The sequence below is a fragment of the Rhipicephalus microplus genome, chromosome 5 (assembly GCF_043290135.1).
Source record: "Rhipicephalus microplus isolate Deutch F79 chromosome 5, USDA_Rmic, whole genome shotgun sequence".
Lineage (NCBI taxonomy): Eukaryota > Metazoa > Arthropoda > Arachnida > Ixodida > Ixodidae > Rhipicephalus > Rhipicephalus microplus.
In genome coordinates, this window is record NC_134704.1 from 221,325,263 (window position 1) to 221,346,479 (window position 21,217).

Sequence of the window (21,217 nt, forward strand, 5' to 3'; positions counted from 1 at the left end):
AGTCTAGTTGCTGAACCTCTAACTTCGATTGCCAACTCTTTGATGGCACTAGTAATATTATCATTCATTGTGTCAACACTAACATTGGTTATCTCATTTAGTGCCTCGAATCGATTCTGAAGCAAAACTCTGTATTCCTGCATTTTTCCTCTCACAACCAGTTAATTAATTGGCTTCTTGAGTATCAGTTTTTGTCTTTGCTTTTTTAAATCTAGGTGTATACGAGCTCTTACAATTCTATGGTCACTGCATCTAATCTTGCCAACTACTTCTACATCCTATACAATGTATGAGTGTGCAGACAGAATGAAGTCAATTTCATTTCTAGTTTTGCCATTAGGACTTTGCCACATCCACTTATAATTAGCCCGTTTTCTGTAAAAAGTAATGATAATCCGTAAATTATCCCATTCTGCAAACTCTACTAATAACTCCCCTCTGGCATTTCTAGAGCCGATGCTATATTCCCCCACTACATGGTCTCCAGCCTGTTTCTTGCGTACTTTGGCATTAAAGTTGCCCATAAAAATAGTATACTGTGCCTTTACTTTATTAGTGGTTGACTCTACGTCTTCATAAAAGCGTTCTACCAAATGATCATCAAGGCTCGATGTAGGCGCGTAGGCCTGTATTACCTTCATCTTGTACCTTTTGTTAAACTTAATTATGATACTTGCCACCCTCGCACTGACGCTATAGTATTTCTCTATGTTGCCAGCGATATTTTTGTGTATGAGAAACCCTACTTCTAGTTCTTCTCTGTCAACTAATCTATGATAGCATAGGACATGTTCATTCTTCAGCACTGTATAAGCCTCACACTTCCTCCTAACTTCGCTGAGCCCTATTACATCCCATTTAACACCCTCTAATTTCTCGAACAGCACAGTTAGACTAGCCTTGCTAGATAGCGTTCTGTTGTTGAAAGTAGTCATTTTCAGATTCCAATGGCGGCCTGTCCGTACCCAGGGATTCTTAGCACCCTCCGCCGCTTCACAAGTCTGTCCGCCGCCTTGGACAGTTGCTTCGCAGCTGCTGGGGACTGAGGGCCAAGGGTTAATTGCTGTGTTCATTTCATGGGAGGTTGTGGCCAGGTACTGCACCAGGGTGGCCAATCCTGCTCTGGTGAGGGAGTGCATTACCAGCAGATGGTCGCCAGTGAGGCCGCACCGAAGACCTCGTTTTTTTAATGATTCCTTGCTCACGCATTTTAAGTAGACATACAATTGGGAATGGTTCGACATCTCTATACGAACTGAATTTTGTCATGGCATGCTTGGCTGCTGCGCTATCTCAAAGTAGATGGTCTGCTGCACTTGATTAGCAATGTAGCAAACCACCTGACCGCCTATAAGCTGCCAACTTCACCTGGCTCGTAGCTCACCTCACATTTTTTTTTTGTAGTGGTCTGAAAATCTAAGTTCCCTATTAATAAAAAAAAAAAAAAACCGCCCTACGTGGTTTCGAACTTCTGACCTTGTGAGCTTGTTCCGGATTAGTGCCCTGAATGACCCTTCTTTTTACTTGTACAAAGCAGGGCATTGGCATGTATTTGGCTAGCATGTTGAGAAGAAAGAGATCAGAATGAGAACAGCCAGCCTGCTGAACAGGCGTTGTCTCTTACTTCTCACTATCACAATGGCACAGTCAACGACCTACGAATCACAACTGCGGCCCCGTGGGTCTTTGCTGTTGTGGGCTTGCCTTCTAATGAACGCCGCTCACGGCGCTGCAATCATGGAGCCGATGACCCCCCTGCAGCCGGGAATGCCTATTCCACCATTCAAGGACGGCGTCCAGGCCTTCTTGATGGCTCCTGGGCAGGCTTACCCCGACCCCACCAAGACAGTGCATGGCCTACCCTTGCCCGGGAATGCTGTTTACGCTTCCCACTGCAACCTCTTGCTGTGTACTCCTACGTCACCTCGGCCGCTTAGGGGTGCTGTTCAAGTGTACCATCGCAGTGTGTACGTTAATCGAGGAATACTCTTCAGACGCCACCACTGGCTCTGCATGTGGGTCGCCCGAAAGCACGCCCGACTCCGCCTCGCGGTCAACTCTTTGGCAGCATCGACCACTGTGCTGTACCCTGTGGCCTTGCCAGGACTGCACGATCGGTGAGGCGTTGGCCACAGCCACCTCGCAAGACGATCGAGAAAGGTCACCCGTGAGCTGCAGAAAGCTCCTGTATACCCTCATGGCACTTTCACACCAACTCTGCTGTCTGGCGTCGTTATTTTTCGAAGTTTTACATTCCCTGTCATCACTTCCGGCTGCTTCCAACTACCGGAGTTTTGCACGAGGAATGGGTGGCAACTGTTAACGCTCTTGGAGATTGTGAAGCCTAGACGGACCAGAGGAAACTGTGTCAGAATGCTGCCATGGCATGGCACAGGCACGAAGGTGTGCGGCAGCAATCCTGGGTGGAATGGAGCTGCAGGCCAATTGCTGCTTTTGGCCAGACTCCCACCTATCTCTCTGACGGCACTGAGACCAACCTGACCGGTACCAATGATAGAGCTCAAAAAAGGTTTATTCTCGAGGCTCCAGCTGTACGCTCCAGTTCTCCACTTGAGCTCCCAAACTCTTTGCCAGTGCCAAAACCATTTTGTCATGGCCACGGACCGCTATCGAAGACAGACTTCGTGAAGAGCGGTTCTCTGAAGCCCTTGACGCCGACCAAGTCTTTATCCCGCAGGAGAGCTGCAAAGCAGACAACCTCGATCGCGCAGCTCAGGCTTCCACCACTATGCCCTCTCTCGAAGACCGCGGTCGTGAACAGCACCATCCCGACACTGCAGCTGTGCTCGATGACTCTTGCCCAGAAAACATCATCAATTTCCCTGCCGGTGAAACTCGCCCCGGAAGCTTAACACCATTACAGCTATCTGAGGGTGTGTCAGTACGTGATGCCACGGTCATACCGACAGAGACTGAGAGCGTTTGCAACCAACAACAGTCAGAGAGGCTGCTCTCACGCTCACTATCACTTCACCACGAGAACGCACTGACTACTGCCAGACAGGGCACTCCACTTGAACATAAACTAGACCAGGCAGATAATGCCAACAAGATCGGCCCTCCCACGTCGGAGCCACATCTCCCCAGATGTCGCGCATTCCACAGTTCTTGGTCGAGCGTGCGGATGCTCTCCACGTGCAAAGTTCCATCCTACCTGACCACAATGTCATCTGCAACAAAGTCGCCACAACCATGACTTCATATTCAACGGTCCCCACATCTCGCAGACGAGCTCCGAAATTCGTTTGAAGTGATCTTTCCATCCCGTTCAACGATGTTTATAAGGTTCAATAGTAACACGGCTGCTGACATCGGAGATATATCACGTGCGTTGGATACCAAAGTATGGTCATTGAGGACACAGCCGCCGGGCAGAAGCTTGGCTCGAAGAAACGGAAAAAGTGCCAGCTGCTTGTCTTATCTGCTGCCGCTCACGTTATGTCACAGCGTGGCCGATGCCTTCAACTATTACCCCGACACAGGCATTGTCGTCCCACAAAATGTTCGGCAGCTCAGCAAGACAGGTTAGGGCATGTGCAAGACCGTCCACCACAGCACAGTGAATGCCAACCACCACGGCACAGTCAATGCCAACCACCACGGGCTATTCCGCTAACGATGGCTTTTCCGGATACTCAGCCTGTGGACCTGCTGAGACTCTGTCTCTGACATAAATACATGAAGTACGGAATCTATGTGCTAAATAAATGCATAAAGTACAAGATCTGTGTGCAAACTGATTTTTTAAACATATACTATACCCGTTCATTGTGAACTGCCGTGTTTTCTTCTTTAAGTATAATTTTGTTGCTTTTGAGTCTAGAAGAACCAAATAAATAAGTTTCAAATATACTGCACCAAAATGGCCTTCTTTGGACTGAAGAGGATGCAATCTCCCCAGTGCTGTTCACCACACATTTGCTCCAAGTTTTCAGATGGCGAACACTTAGGGACGCCATTCCCTGTTGATGTTGCCTTGCTGTGTAACTCGGGGGAATGATTACTGAATTGGACGGCATTGGTATGAAAAGTAATATGTCGCAAACCAAGGTAAGGTTCAACAGAGAACAATCCTTTGCGATAGGTAGGGAGGCACCGAAGGAGGTGAAGGAATATATCTACCTAGGGCATGTAGTGACTACACATTCAAACGATGAGACTGTAGTGACTAGAAGAAAAGGAATGTAGTGGAGCACATTAAGTTGTAATTTTGATATAGTAGTTACCCGTCAAAAGAAAGATTCATTCTATCTATGGGGAAGAAAAATACCTGACAGAGAGAGCTCAGCCTCAATTGGGGATGCCATGGAAGGGGGCAGAGTGAGTCGGGGGAATACCTTTGATTTTTTCTGTTTGTGTCTTTGCCCTTTCATCCCTATAGTCAATATAATGGATGATTATATTCCGAGAAAAATGCACGTGTAAAGCATGCTCACAGGTAATCACTAGGGACCGGATTTTCAGGCACTAAAAAGTGTCTTTTAGGCACCAAAGACAGGCAGGTAAAACACCATTTTAGGCCTTCAAAATCATAAATAAAGGCACAATAAATTTCTACAAAAATTGACATATTGCTACGTCGCTATCGCATGAAGGGTGAATGAACCATTCTGTGTACAGAAGACGACGAAGAGAGCTGGTTTGCTCGCTCTGTATGCTGCGCTTCAATTTTATCGGTGTAAATACACTGGAAAATAGTCCCGTCCCATCTCATTTTACACAACATATTTGTGGTGGATGTGCTGGTCCTTCCCTGTACCCATCACGAAGCTCCACAACGGCCGCATCATAGCGGGTTCTACCATGTCACAAGTTCAAGGAACATCGTCCTAACCACCCGCCTCTTCTGCAACTCCTACTTACGTTGTCCTGCCTCCTGTTCGTGATCATGGCGTATTTCCTGGACAGGATGGCCTTGACGTTGACAAGTGGCTCAACGTGTATGAACGGATCAGCGCCAGCTTAAGGTGGGAACCGACATTCATGCTTGCCAACGTGCCTTGATGGCCCTCCGCGGGTGTGGTTCAAGACGCATGAAGCCGACATTACCAGCTGGGACATTTTCGGGGAGAAGATCCGTGACCTTTTTGGAAACACCGCTGCACGACAGATAACTGCGCAAAATCAGTTGGCTACTCGGGCACAGAGATCTACCGAATCCTACGTCACGCATATTCATGATGTCATCGCCCTTTGCCGCCAGGTTGACGAACACATGCTTGAGCCTGAGAAGGTATCGAATGTGCTCAAAGGCATCGCCGATGATGCCTTCAACCTGCTTGTATACACTAACGTCGCCCCTATTGATGAAATCATCAAAGAGTGCCGGCGGTTTGAACACGCCAAGAGCCGCCGTATCACGCACAGATTCACACAACTGCCCAACACGGCCGCAACTTCATGGTGTGAAGCCGCTGCTAACCACTCACCTACGACCACGTCACCCGAATTGTTCATTGATGGCTTGAAGCTGCCTGTCCAGCTCCCATTCATCAGCCTGTTTTTACAACCCAAGCCACGAACACATCACACCCATCGGTAGCCTTAATTCAAGCTGTGGTAAGGCAGGAGTTTGTTAATGTTCGTCTTCCGTCATCGTGTCCCATGAGTCACCCTGAAGTACGCTCATACTCCTCTGGTAGCGCTCGCCGATTTCTTCCATCATTGCCTTTACGGAACCCTACGCATTGGCAAACCCCTGACGACCAGTTTATCTGCTTTTTCTATCATTAATCTAGACATATTTCTCGTTATTGCCGTCGCCGTTGGTCCAACCCACCACGTCAGAGCTACCCTACCACTTCTAGACGTCCAGCCGCTACACCGCCCAAATTTTACTCGCCGCCTTCTCACGAGCCTCTCCCCACTGCTGCCCCTCCTTCCAGTCGCCGCTACGCCGCCAATCCCTTTCTTTGCCGCCTCAGCGCTTTTCCTCGCCGAGCTTCTCTGGACAATCGCAGCAGAAAAACTAGATATTGCAGCTTATGGAGGTGAAGCTGCAATACCATTGACGCCCGGAAACCCTCTACTGACGCTGCCCACACACCACAGTCTCATTGAAATAAAAGTCAACAATGTTCCTGTTACTGCCCTTGTTGACATAGGCGCCCACCTATCTGTTATGAGCGCACATCTACGCCGCCGTTTGTAGAAGATCATGACACCCTCTACGACTCAAGCCATACGTGTTGCCGACGGCGGCGCTGTAGAAGTCGTCGGAATGTTCACTGCTCGTGTCAACGTTGCTGGTCGTCACGCCGTAGTCCTTTTTTGCCGTTCTCAATCGTTGCCCCCATGACCTCATACTAGGCCTTGATTTCCTTTCGGCACACTCGGCTTTAATTGACTGTTCTTCTGGCATGCTAAGTCTCGACCATTCCCTGCTCTCTGATGCCCGTGAAAAGCTCGTCAGCCGCTTGGGTCCAACCACTTTGCTTCGCTTGCCGCATCGAGCTGTGACATACGTCTGTCATTGACTCCTCCAGTTCCTGACTGAGACTACATCGTTACACCGATAACAGACGCACGACTGACGCGCAGTGTTACAGTGCCGCATACCATCGCCATCATAGTGGACAACTGTGTGTTTCTTCCGCTCCTAAATTTCGGCCTCATTCCTCAAGTGTTGCACTACCAGATGTCGCTTGCTAAACTCACTGCCATAAGAGATGATGACATAAACATTGTTGCTGTAACTATTCCGGACCAAGCCGAGGTCTCACAGTTACCCGGTTCTGCCGAAGCCATCTTTCGAAACATGATTGGACCAGACCTTTCGCCTGATCAGGCCGACGCTCTCTGTTGCGTTTTGGCCTCCTACAGTGATATTTTTTATATCTGTGATCATCCCTTGGGCCAGGCTAATATTGTCAAGCACCGAATTAACACTGGTGACTCTGCGCCCATCTACCGTCGACCTTACTGCGTGTTCGCATCAGAACGAGCAGTGATTGAGAAGGAAGTGGACAACATGCTATCGAAAGACATCATCAAACCATCGTCAAGCCCTTGGGCCTCCCCAGTGGTCTTGGTAAACAATGAAGATGGCTCTTGCTATTTATGTATTGACTATCGCCACCTCAACAAAATAACCAAGAAAAACGTGTATTCTCTTCCACGTATTGACGACGCATTTGACTGTCTTCATGGCACCACTTTTTTTTTCATCTCTTGACCTCTGGTCTGGCTACTGGCAAATTGCTGTAGACTAAATGGATCGTGAGAAAACTGTATTCGTTATCCCCGACAGCCTTTACCAATTCAAGGTCATGCCGTTTGGTCTCTGCAAGGCCCCAGCAACCTTCGAAAGAATGGTGGACACGCTGCTTTGAGGACTTAAATGGGCGACATGCTTGTGACTTGGATGACGTGATAATCTTCTCACCCACCTTCGCCACACACCTTGAACGCCTTTCGAACATTCTATCAACATTCCGACATGCCGGCCTCCAGCTGAATTCGTCGAAGTGCTGCTTCGGTCTTCATCAAATTGCTGTTGACACTTACAAGGTACGACCAGACCCGGCAAAAGTACCTGTTCCGCGCTCTATTCATGATGTTCGCAGTTTTGTGGCCCTATGCTCTTACTTTTGCAGGTTCGTGAAAGACTTTGCGGCACTCGCACGCCCACTCACAGACCTTCTCAAACACGACATCCCGTTTTGTTGGGGTCCTCTTCAAGCTATCCCTTTCTCTTGACTAATCACCGCTCTAACGACATCATCTATACTTGCACATTTTGACCCAGATGCTCCCACAGAAGTACGCACAGACGCTAGCAGTCACGGCATAGGCGCAGTTTTGGCCCAAACTCAGCGGGGCACTGATCGTGTGATCGCATATGCAAGTCGTCTCCTTTCAAATTCTGAGCGTAACTACTCTATAACGGAACGAGAATGCCTTGCCCTTGTCTGAGCGGTTTCGAAATTTCGTCCTTACTTGTATGGCTGCCCGTTCCTTGTTGTCACAGATCATCACGCCCTCTGTTGGCTTTCTTCACTGAAGGACCCTTCTGGACGACTTAGTCATTGGGCGTTGCATCTTCAGGAGTACTCCTACTAAGTTGCCTACAAGTCTAGACGCCTCCATCTGGACGCCGATTGCTTGTTTGTCAAAAACCGCTACCTTGTTGACCAACCAGATGAATCGGTCGGCGAGCCTGGCCCCATCGTCGTGTCCATGTCTAGGTTTCGTCAGATTGGTGGTGAACAGTGTCGCGATCCTTCCTTGCGGTCACTCATTGTCCGTCTAGAATCTGACCCTAACGACGTGTCACTCCGCATGTTTGTTCTCCTAAATGGCACGCTGTATCGTCGTAGCGTCCAGCCAGACGACCCTGAGCTACTTCTAGTCGGGCCTAACCATCTCTGTTCAGCGGTCCTGCATGAGCGTCACGACTAACCAACTACCGGCCACTTGGGCATATCTTGCACGTACGACCACGTCCGGCGCCGCTTCTTTCGGCGTGGTCTTGCGCAGTCCGTTCGATGCTACGTGGCCTGCTGCGATAAATGTCAACGTCGAAAACGACCTGCCGCACCCCCTGCTGGACTTCACCCTATCTCCATCCCTACCGAACCTTTCTTCCGTGTTGGTGTAGACCTCCTCGGACCGTTCCCTGAATGAATCTCTGGGAACAAGTGGGTCGCCGTTGCTATAGACCATGCGACCAGGTTTGCCATCACTAGAGCACTCCCCACCAGCACTGCTACTGACGTTGCCGACTTTTTGCTCCACGATGTGTGGGTCGCCGTTGCTATAGACCATGCGACCAGGTTTGCCATCACTAGAGCACTCCCCACCAGCACTGTTACTGACGTTGCCGACTTTTTGCTCCACGATGTAATTCTACACCATGGCGCTCCTCGGCAATTGCTCACCTATCGTGGACGCGCATTTTTGTCACACGTACTCGACGACCTTTTGCGCTCTTCTTCAACGCAACACAAACTGACCACTTCCTACCATCCTCAAACAAATGGCCTTACCGAACGCCTAAATCGCACCCTCACGGACATGCTATCGATGTATGTCTCATCTGACCACCATGACTGCTGCGATCTAGCGCTACCTCACGTGACGTTCACCTATAATTAATCTCGTCATGATACTGCGGTTTTTCACCTTTTTATATGCTCTATGACAGTAATCCGACCTTACCACTGTACATCCTACTACAGACTACTACACCTCCGCCGAGTGAATACGCACGTGATGCTATCGCTCGTGCCGACCACGCACGTCAGATTGCCCGCCCTAGGCTTTTGGCTTCACAAGCAACCCAGGAGGCTCGTTACAACAGCAAGCATGACGATGTTGACTTCTCACCTGGTTCTCTAGTTCTTCTCTGGTGCCCAATTCGTAGTGTTGGATTGTCAGAGAAGTTGCTATCTCAGTACAAGGGACCTTACTGTATCATATGACGGGTAAAGGATGTTATCTATGAGGTCATTCCAGTCTTCGGGACTAACCTGTCTGCAAACACCCCCAGTGACGTAGTCCACGTCAGTAGGTTGAAATCATACCGCCCTCCTTCTGAAGAACACATATAAAGTGCACCCAGCCGGTGCTATTACAACCGGGGGGGTAATGCTACATCGCTATCGCATGAAAGGTGAACCATTCTGTGGACAAGACGACGAAGAGGACTGGTTTGCTCGCTCTGTGTGCTTCGCTTTGATTTTATCGGTGTAAATACACTGGCAAATAGTTCCATTTCATCTCATTTTACATAACATATTTTAAAACGAGACGTTGGTGACTTGTATCTACGACAAGAAGCAAAAAAATTTTAATGTTTAAGGTAGCACAAAGGCACCAACGGTTGAACTTAAACAGGCATTTCCCACGCGATTCGCAGATTAACGAATTTTGTTTTATTGTCCCTCATTGTGAGTCAAGTGTCCACTATCCAATCTTCACTCTCCTGGGTCTCTTTGGTTTTGTCCTGACTAGGAAGGGCACCGCAGGAGCAAATAACCAGACCACTGATACCCCAGAAAAGAGTGATGCCAAGTCTAATCGCGTAATTTCTCCACTGTCAGTGAACACCTTAGAGGGCTCCTTACTAGGTTTGGGCATTTAGAGCTGACAAGCTTAATGAATGCACTGGGCATTCGAGATCATGCCTGTTGGGATTTCGAAAGTTACGTGTCGCGGAAAAACACTAAATTTCTACTGAATGCCACTTGCCCTCGTCGTGGGTGTGCTGCCCAAGATGAATGGAGTGACGTACAACAAGGAATGTTCCTGCTTTTACGTCGCTTCTTTACGTTGACATTCATGCTCTGACGTCGCTCACTGTACACTTTTTATCAGATCTTGGTTAAATGCTATATCTAAAAAAAATTAAATGCTATATTTAAAAAAGAAGAGACGATGAATGTCCCATTTACTGATTACATCCTGCATTTTAAATGGTACCTCATTAAGAGGGTTGTATGCTAATTATTCTAGTTGGCATGTGCAATTTGTGTGTTCTGTTGTGTAGCATGAATGAAAAGTATTTTGGTTTGGTCTAGCTGAGTCATATCATTTTGAAAGGGAAGCACAGAGACAAAGGAAAAAGAAAGACACCACTCTTTGTCTCTGTCTTTCATTTCCCTGCGTCTTTGCGTTGTCCTTTCAAGAAAGGTACAATGAATGAAAGTCGAGAAAAATAAAATGAAAAAATGCTTAAACAAAATGTCAGGTTGTTCGTCTTATTTTTTTTTTTTTCAATGGCAGCGAAATTTTCTACACTGATCGGCCCTCATTTTGCGTCTACCTTGGTGGACCAGAGGCTAGAGTGCTCCGCTGCTGACGCAAATGTCGTGGGTTCTATGCCAGCCGCGGCTGTCGCGTCTAAGATAGAGGTGAAAAGATAGATGCGGGAGTACTGCGCGATGTCAGTGCACATTGAAAAATGCCAGATGGTCAGAAGTATTGGAGACCTCCACTCCAACATCCCTCATAATCATATTGTTACGGGAAAAAGACTGACTCAGAGGGGTAGTCACCGATGTGTTTACAGCCGGTTAGGCGAGCAGCGCCAGCCACACAGATTAGCTCGCGCCAGTCTATCTGCTTTTTCTTCTTCAGCTCCATGCACTGGCACGTAGCATGACCCCCGACGGTGGAGGCACCGTCCCGGTGCTTTAAAGGTCGTTATCTGAAGCATTATTGTAGGGCTTGATCCGCGAGACATGTACGATATCACTGGGCCGCATAGTAGATGATGATGGACAGATGGGGCTGATCTCGTAGGTGACAGGTGTTACTTGACGCAATATACGGTAGGGTCCCGTGTAGTGAGACAGAAGTTTTTTGAATATGCCCAGCCGACGATGAGAGGACCAGAGTAAAACGAGGGTACCGGGAGTGAAATGTACGTCTCTATGTTCCGCATCATACCGACGGCATTGGTTGGTTTGCTACGCCATCAGCCGAGCGCGAGCGAGCTGACGGGCATGATCGGCTCGCGCAATTGCGTCGCGGGCATACTCGCTGATGGACGAGATGTGAGCTGAGATGACCGTGTCCAGTGGTAAAGTTGGCTCTCTTCCGTACAATAAGTAGAACGGCGAAAAGCCCGCTGTGTCGTGACGGGATGAATTATACGCGAAAGTTGCGCAGGGTAAGGCAAGGTCCCAGTCTCGGTGGTCGGGCGACACGTACATAGCGAGCATGTTTGTTAAAGTGCGGTTAAATAGTTCCGTGAGGCCGTTTGTTTGAGGGTGGTAAGCGGTTGTCAGTGGGTGTTGCGTGGAACAGGAACGCAGAATGTCGGCGATGACTCGGGATAGAAATGCACGGCCACGGTCTGTGAGAAGCTGTCTTGGAGCACCGTGAATCAATATAACGTCCCATAAGTATAAGTCAGCAACGTCGGTTGCACAGCTGGTCGGTAGAGCTCGCGTAATAGCGTAGCGTGTAGCGTAGTCTGTAATAACGGCTATTCATTTGTTTCCCAATGTTGATGTGGGAAAAGGACCAAGCAGGTCTAACCCAACACGGTAAAATGGTTCCGCGGGTATGTCAATTGGTTGAAGATGGCCAGCGGGTAGCAGCGACGGTGTCTTACGACGTTGGCATAGGTCACACGTCGCAACGTATCAGCGTACCGATCGAGCAAGGCCTGGCCAGAAAAAACTGCGCCGGACGCGCTCCTACATGCGGGATACGCCAAGGTGTCCAGCCGTGGGAGCGTCGTGAAGTTCGGTGAGAACACAGCGGCGCAAATGCTTAGGCACAACAATGAGAAGGTCGGGCCCGTCTGGTCGGAAATTGTGACGGTATAGCACACCCTTTTGAATAACAGAGTAGTGGACGGAAGCATCATTTGTGGAAGATTCCATATGGCTGATGATGTCAAACAGCTCTGGATCACGCTTCTGTTCTTCCCCAATATTAAGGAAGTCGGACACTGACAAGATAGAGTTCTCCGTGGGCTCGTCAGTGTCCTCAGGATCGTCGACAGGGTACCGGGAGAGGCAATCGGCATCGTGGTGTGGGTTTCCAGATTTGTAGACCACCGAATAGGAAAACTCTTGCAGGCGCAAAGCCCAGCGACCAAAGCGGCCTGATGGATCTTTCAGAGAGTTGAGCCAGCAGAGTGCGTGGTGGTCGGTAACTTCCGAAAATGGGCGTCCGTATAAATAAGGTCGAAATTTCGCCACCGCCCATACAAGAGCCAAGCACTCACGCTCTGTTATCGAATAGTTACGTTTAGGGGCGGATAAGAGGCGCCTGGCATATGCAATAACGCAATCATGGCCATGTTTGGTGGAGTTGTGCGATCCCCGTCCTCGCCACGGAACTCCGAAGCAGACGCTTCCTCGCGGCTTACAACATGACCACTCAAAACTCGGCTACATTCTCTCCGGTCGCTCCCCCTTCTGCCCGACCTGTCAACCCAGCGCCCGCAACAACTTTCGTGACGCTTCCCGCCCTCAAAGACCCCGGCGTGTTCTCGGGCAGCGAGGGTTCCGACGTCGACCAGTGGCTACGCCTCTACGAACGCGTCAGCGCCACTTACAGGTGGAATCCCACTCTTATGCTCGCAAACGTCATCTTTTATCTCGAAGGAACCCCTCGTGTTTGGTTTGATAACCACGAGCATGACATAACAAGCTGGGACAGCTTCAAGGCAAAGATACGTGAGCTCTTTGGCAACATCTCTGGTCGTCGTGAAGCTGCGAAAAAGGAGTTGTCGACTCGTGCACAATCTTCCACGGAGCCCTACATCGGTTATATTCAGGCTGTCCTTTCACTATGCCGCCAAGCTGACGAAAATATGTCTCAACCTGAAAAAGTTGCGCATATCCTAAAGGGTATCGCCGACGATGCGTTCAACTTGTTGGTATTCAACAATGTGTCATCTGTTGATGCGATCATTCAAGAATGCCGCCGGTTCCAACAAGCTAAAAGCAGACGCATCTCCCATCAGTTCCAGCGCCTCCCGAACACCACTGCGACGTCCTCGTGTCTCGGCACATATCATCCACCGGTCACCTGTGACAACTTGACGCGAATCGTCAGGCGGGAGCTTGAAGCGACTGCTCCAGCTAATGTGGGACCAAAGTCCCCTGACCCCTCTCCGCCAATTACGTTGCCTCTCATTCAAGCAGTCGTCCGGCAGGAAATCGCCAGCTTGGGAATTCACTCTATCTCACCGCCTCCCCGCACCGACTACCAGCTCCGATACACGCCTGCACGTCCCTTCCCGACCGGCTCTCTCTCAACGTTTCGTAACCCGTCCGCATGGCGAACACATGATGACAAGCCGATATGCTTCTCGTGTCACAGAATCGGGCACATTTCTCGCCATTGCAGAAGTCGCTGGTGTCCTCCTGCACAACCATCCTCTCGTCCCTTCTATGCCCGTCCTGCCTATCGCCATGAGACCAGCCGCGACCATTTTGCCCAGGAACCTGCTTCTGAACACCGCTACTCCCGCTCTCCATCCCCCCAACGTCGCCAGTCTCGTTCTCCACAGCCCCGCCGACCATCTACCCCGCACCTCCACCAAATATGTTACGGAAAGGAGACTGACCCAGAGGGGTAGTCACCGATGTATTTACAGCTGGTTAGGTGAGCAGCGCCAGCCACACAGATTAGCTCGCGCCAGTCTAACTGCTTTTTCTTCTTCAGCTCCATGCACTGGCACGTAGCAATATCGTGGTTTTATCACGTAAACTGCACAAACTACCACTACTGCTTCTGCTATTATGTCTCATTTCTCTTGCATTCGTCTTCTCGTCGTTCCTGCATCGTGTCTTCGCCAACCCTGACGAAGCTTAACTTGCATTTGGTGGGTGCACGTGAAAGAACCCCAGGTGGTCTAAATTTCCGAAGCCCTCCACTACGGCGTCTCTCATAATCATATAGTGGTTTTGGGACGTTAAACCCCACATATCAATCATATCAATCAACTTGCATTTGGTGCGTCGTCTCTGACCACAGTTTCAGCAGAGCGACGTCGTGTATCACTGTTACGATACATGATCCATCCCAGCCTCTCCAAAAGTACACCCACCAACTGATCCATCATACATAAATGGGTAATACACTACAGAGAATGTCGAAATGACAACATCGATGACGTACGAGTATGAATAGGTTGGGGCACGTGGTGCACACGTGGCCTTGCTTGCGCATCATGTTCTTGGTGCGTATGCATGATGTTATCCCCCATTCCCGATACCAAAGAGAGCAGGGAAGGAATGAGGCTCGTGATGGCTGCATGAGGTGCGAGGCAAGGGATTCAAGCTTGTCTCTTCGCATCATGGTTTTGCGGCTCGTAGCGAACCAATTTGGAAAATCACCGTGGTAGAACGCTTTTTATTGGGCACACAAGAACTAGTGTCTAACTGTCACTTCTCATGTCACTGACAGAGGGGTCCTTAAAGAAGTAAATTACAAACGAAACAAAAGCCGCGTGCTCATCACATCTTTTATCTGAAGGTGCTGCAGAAGGTGGGTTACAATGTCAAAGAGAACACGCCTTCACTGATACAGCACACTTGTTCTCTTTAAAAGTCATTTCATTCAGTCATGAAACTAACAAAAAACAAATAATATAAAAGTTAGATCTGATACAATATTCTAAAATCTGAAAATAATTACCATTGTGCGAAGAGAACTGTTTAGGTACAATCATTTTTGAATGAGAGTTTTATCATGAAATGCTAGACATAAGAACTTTAACCCCAGTTTGATCCGGCACAATGATAGCACTTCCCATCCAAGCTCAATATTCCTATTGGTACACCTGTCATTTTTTTAAGTAATGGTTTAGGACAAACCTTGCAGCCCTGTTCTGTATTTGTTTGTTTGTCACTTAAAGACATATGCCAGGGGATCTCGTACGACACAAGCGTATTCAAGCATAGGGTGGATGTATGCTTAATACACCGTTGATTGTAAACATGCTGGTGTCTCTATCAGACTTCGCTGTATCAAGTATAATGATTTAGCGGCCTACATCACCACTGAATCAACATGAGCATTCCATGAGTGGCCCTATATGGTTTTTAATTCGTTCTGCGCCTATACTAGCGACTGCACAGAAAAAGCTGCTGTTCATCAGTTCCTTCAAGACACTGAGCAGCTCTCTGTAGATGATGGCCTCAGCCACAGACGCCACTCATATTCCTGTCTTTAATTCTCTCTCCTCGATCCCCTACAGATGCTGCTTCCATTTAGAGCTGAGAAATAGAGCATTTTGCACTCCTCATGCTCCTCCTCTGATCGTTCACGTATGGTGGCCAGCAAGCGTCTTTTCACTGCGATTCGCGGTTGTTTTGCAGAAGTTGCTAGATCTAGAGGACTTTGTTGAACCTCATAGTGCTTGGAATTATCAATGTTGCCTTTACATGAATAACAGTTTCAAACCGCGCTCCAAAACAAAATTTGGGCCTAGATAGTGCTCATTTAGGCACTGATTTCTTAAAAGAAACATTTAGAGGCACTTATAGGCATTTAGCCACGAACCCCTGAAATAGGCATTTATAGGCACTATTAAAACACTATAAAAGCCCTCTTTAACCCCTAATTCATGCTCATATATCAAAATGCCACGATAGGAATGCAAGGAACAAAATAGGCATTTGCCTATAATCCGGTCTCTAGTAATTACACACCCACACTGATAGGTATGTCACTGAGAGAGTGCTTATCCTCTACACGATCAGCTGCCATAGTTATGCATATCATTTGGTGCACTCTTTTTCCAACTCCTTAACCGCAAGACATGATTGATTTGTGGGGTTTAACGTCCCAAAACCACCATATGATTATGAGAGACGCCGTAGTGGAGGGCTCCGGAAATTTTGACCACCTGGGGTTCTTTAACGTGCACCCAAATCTGAGCACACGGGCCTTAACCGCAAGACAGGTTCTATTAGGGTTAACATTTTTTTCCCCTTCTACCTGCAATGCATGTGTCTTAAATGGTGTTCTGGTGCCATTTATTTTTATTTATTAAAGGATACTTTAAGCCATGAAAAAAGTGGGCATACAAACAACACTGGCATAGACATCAAAAAATCATAACAATACGGTGCACTATTGTGCACAGTAAAGATGCTATGTAACAAGAAAGCACAAGGAAGCGAAACCAAGGTGCACAGTGGGTATAGTGTCCCCAGCAAAACGTCGCATGGCATCAATGAGGACAACAAGCGCTTCCACTCTAATTCAGCTCGTCGTCACACAACTTGCTCAGTTTGGTCACTTCTTTGGAAGGACAAACTAAACTAAGCCTTCGAAGCCTTGAGAAATACTCCTGCTCCAAGTACTTTTTGTCTCCCAAACATCTCTTCAGCATGACCAATGCGTCTTCATCACATGCTTTGGTGGTAGGAAAGCCCCGCTGTAGCTGCCAACGTGTCACCTTTCAAGAAAAGCTCGACACAGTTGAATTTCTCAGTCGATGCAAGATTTCCACTCCGGCTGATGACCTGATTGAATTGCTCCCAAGACTCGTTCTAGTTGCACAAGTCACCTGTTAAGGAATTGTCAGCTTCGGTAACTCGACCAGTGGCTTTTCGGCAGGTCACAAACTTCATTATGGTGGTGACACCGCAGATGCTTCGTTACGCGTTTGGCGTTTGCTTTAGAGCACAGTTAATATCCAGGTCCTCGTTTTCAATTACGGTGGCATACTCTGTCTGGAATGCCTCATCTTTCTGCTCAACAATCTTTGCCAGCGCTTTATTATTGTTCTTGAACTTCTCGTAAATCACATCGTCGTTTTCAAGTAGCACACTTGTCTGCTGAATTAGCTCGGTATTCTGGGCGGGTCCTGTTCGACTTTAGCTTGTCTATGACGGTGAGGTGAACTGTCCGCTTACGTAGTTCATTCTGTTGTTCCACTTGGTAGCTACCAGCAATGTCTCTTGTCAGTAGCTCCCCGGCTGTCACCTCCACCGTTTCTGCAATGAATATAATATGTATGGCATAAACAGCCAGAAAAAACTTAAGAACTCACACAGATGTTTATTAGCATCCACATAGAGCCAGAACCTAAAGATGGCTCCTTCTTTCTTGGTGAAAAGAGCTCACGTGCCTGCTGCCATGCTGGTGCAAAGCTTGTCATCTTGTAAAATAAATGCGTAATTCAACTGTGGATGTGAAAACAGGTGCAGGCTTGCAGCGTCTACATTTAATGTAACCAGTTGTCGCCTGAATTTTGACAAAAAAACACTAGAGTCATCCATGACACAATGTAGAACCGTCTAGCATGTTTTCACTGCCATCATGGTCAGAACGTGATAAAAAAAGCACACCGCGTTGTTCTTGTTTCTTTCCATCCCACCTGTTTTGTACGAGAACTAGCTAACAAAATAAAGAAGACAATTAAACAGCACATTTCTTGTGTTGGGCCATGGTGTAAGATACACTTTAGGGGGGACACTCGTGAGATTCGATCGACCAGATAAAGTAAGAGCGACGCGCGTCTGTCGAACCGCTGCCGGCAGAATGCCTACCGGTAAATAGACGGAACCTCTAGACAGAAAGAGGTGTTGCTATAACAACCGGTCATTAATGAGAAATTTGAATTCAGTGGCGCAGGAATGTTGTTCATGCCAAAGAGTGAAAATTGATTACTATTATCTGCAAGCATGCCAGGAGCTTGAGTCACGTGGAGAGCACGGTCTAGATAGATGCCTCTCTATGGAGCGCATGCCGATATTGGAAGTGGTTCTCGTACGTCCTCTGAACTTAATACTGCTTGGGGCGAGACAGATACGCACATAACTGACATGCTTTCTAAAATTTTGTATCAAGCAGTTTATTATTAAAATAGGCTAATTTTTATGCACTTGTTCATGGTAGGTGGGGCGCTTGTATCCGCAAGCTGGATCTCCGAAGCGCGCAAAGAGCATGGGGGATGCACATTCTTTCGATGACGAGCAAAGCAGAACTTGAATAAGACCGCGTGACTGCTCGTAAAAGGAGAACCGACCACTTCGATACCTTGACCTATTTGTTGCATGCATTACATAGATACCTCCGGTGTTGCACCAAATTTTGTTTTCATGGCGAAAAGTTCAGGACCGTGTGATTACCTGCTGGGAGACAAGTTTACCGGACCCCTACACCTATCTTCTCGCTGATTTTAATTCCTTCTTATCGTGCACGAAAAGAGGATTACAGTTTTTTTTTTTTTGCATTGAACAATCACCGGACTTTTTTAGGAATGCCGCTAAAAACTTGCTCACAAAAAGCAGTGAATGCACAACATAATATGGAAAAAAAAAAAGCTCAGTGCCTATGTAATTGCAAAAATCGCTATTTATTGGAACACGTCATTGTGTTGTATAAACTTAAAAGAAATGTTTGTGCTACGGAAATGATTCATTCACATTTATGATGAATCGTTTCATCTGTGAAATGTTCGCCGCAGACTGTATCTTTTGGGCTGAGTGGACTGTCCTTCCTGGAAACTGCTTGAGTCTATGCTTTCTGGTGTTCGGGATCAGAAGGAACATTGGATAATATTACATTTTGTTGGCGCGTAGAGTAACCTGACCCGCAACCACTAACTAAGCTTTTTCTTTCCATATTCACTCACTGTGTGAATGTCTTCTTTCAGCAGGTTTCATTCATGGCTGCTCACCACATCACAAGTTCATTTCGCTAACGGGAATGATGAAATGCCACCTATTCATAAAACGAGCCAAAGGCTGCTAGAGACTGAAGCAGCCGAATGACTTGTTTATTGCGAGAGAAAATCGCGACGCTTTTGGAACGCAGGCGTTGCTGCCAGCCTCACCGGTTACTATAGCAATAAAGCATTGAAAATTTATTATTTTTTTTTTTTCAAGTTGTGCTGGCTGGCCAATAGGTGCGCTGCGGGCCATGGTTCGACGGACGCGTGTCTTTGTTATTTTATCTGGTCGATTGCATCTCATAAGAAAGCCGAGAAGTGTCCCCACCTAAAGCGTTTGTATTTTACACCGTGTGTCAGGCATTCTATCTTTCCGAGCTAACTTTTTGAATGAGGAAACCAAGTTCAACCTTTAGCAAGTTCTTGTTTCCCAGAAAGCCACATACTGCTCTTGCATGAGAGATGAACGACCTCACTCCTGACACCTCTGGTTTATTTATTTATTTATTTTACAATACTGCCAATCCCATTCAGGATTATTGCAGGAGGAACACAGTGTCACATACAATAGTCTTAAAGAAACAACAACAAAAATACGTAGTACATTGTTAGCTTCTTAGTACTAGGCACTCTGCATATCCTCCAAATAATGTCTGCAGCGCACCAGTATGGCTCAAGTAATGAAAATTAAAGTACATCACATCATAAGCAAAAGGACATCGTAGGTATACGCGTAAGCATAAGGAAAAAAGTAGTGTGATGCTTGTCTGGCGTACACGCATTGAGAATACTACAGCAGCAAGTTTGCAATATAAAAAGTACAAAAATAACAAATAAAAAGGTTATTGCAATTACATGATCATGAGAGAGTTTTGTAATGATGTCACAAATGTGTTTACGGACTTTGTATTAGTGATCGATTTATCTACTTCATTCCATTCTCTTGTTGCACAAAGAAAATGCACAAAGAAAAAAGAAAATGTGTTGGTTGAGCATTCAGCTAATGTTTGGGAGTGTTTCTGTCTTGTTGGTCTTGTATTGTTTAATGAGATGAACTTGGTTTTATTAATCTTAATGTCTCCATTCATACATTGGAATAGAAGCTTTAGTGTTGCTATTTTAGCTCGGCTTTTTATGGTGAATAATGCTACTTGTCTGATTGATCCAGCAATAAGGAAGCCCATCTGCTTCTTGCTGCGGCATTGTATGAAACAAGTTGTTACATTCATAGGCTGGGGGGTTTTTTTTTCAGTCTTGTTGGTGTGTTTTTTTTTTAACTGAGCATTTCTAGGCTTTAGGGAAGTAGCTAATACACTCTTTAATGGGCCAGCAAGAATAACATCTATAAGTAAAATAGCTCAAAAGTATACTCAGGAAAGCATGGCTGGCTTGCCTAAATGGCTCTGCAAAGGGTCCTGCTTGTATTTACCCACAGCGGTACGTGAAACACCCACGGCTCGAGGAACTAGACAAAGAAGCACTGGTGCAGCTGTATGAGAAGACGGTGCTGCCACTGCCGCAGCGGAAGTATCGGGACACCCGGTCGGGACGAGCCCTGTCTGCTCTGCGGAAGCACGCTGACAGTCGCAGCAAGCGGAAGGCTTCCCGGGATTTCTCCTCTGATTCAACCACCACAAAGCTACGGTCAGTTAAAATACTCCGATTTTACTGCTTCCATGGTCACCTGTTTAGCGTGACTGGAGTTGCTGTACCATGCTCTCCTGTGTACAAATAACTGAATTAGGCTGCACCCAGAGCATGAAATTACTGCCTTAACTGGGCCTTAACCCTTCGTGAAATTGGGACAAATATGTCTGACTTTTTCTTCTTCAGTAGAAGCTTCCTCCGCCAAAGAGCATAGCTATCAGCACAGTAATTTTCTGCTGCATGGGTCATAACCATTTAAGAAACAAAAACAGCATGTTTAACCTGTTTAGGACGTGTGATGCTGATTTTAAATTCGTGTTGCCCTGTAGAAATTTTTTGTAACTGTTATTAGATTGTGTGCAAGATAGCTAAATTTTCAGATCTGTAAAATGTTTCTCATTTTCTGAATTTCAAGAAGAGTATTTCTAGCATAAAACTGTATACACGGCCGCTGGA

At 47.1% G+C, this 21,217-nt stretch overlaps 1 protein-coding gene across 6 annotated transcripts in view; it reads left to right on the forward strand.

Annotated features, from left to right (window-relative positions):
* The window catches only part of LOC119173504 (uncharacterized), a 91,819-nt gene that overhangs the window by 8,690 nt on the left and 61,912 nt on the right, over positions 1-21,217 (forward strand). For all 6 annotated transcript variants that reach the window (XR_012895613.1, XR_012895614.1, XM_037424300.2 and 3 more), the window contains exon 3: positions 20,550-20,758. Coding sequence is in view for 4 of the 6 variants with exons in the window: in XM_037424300.2 (XP_037280197.2) it covers positions 20,550-20,758 (209 nt within the window). In the remaining 2 variants the exon portion in view is untranslated. The remainder of the gene's footprint in view (positions 1-20,549; positions 20,759-21,217) is intronic.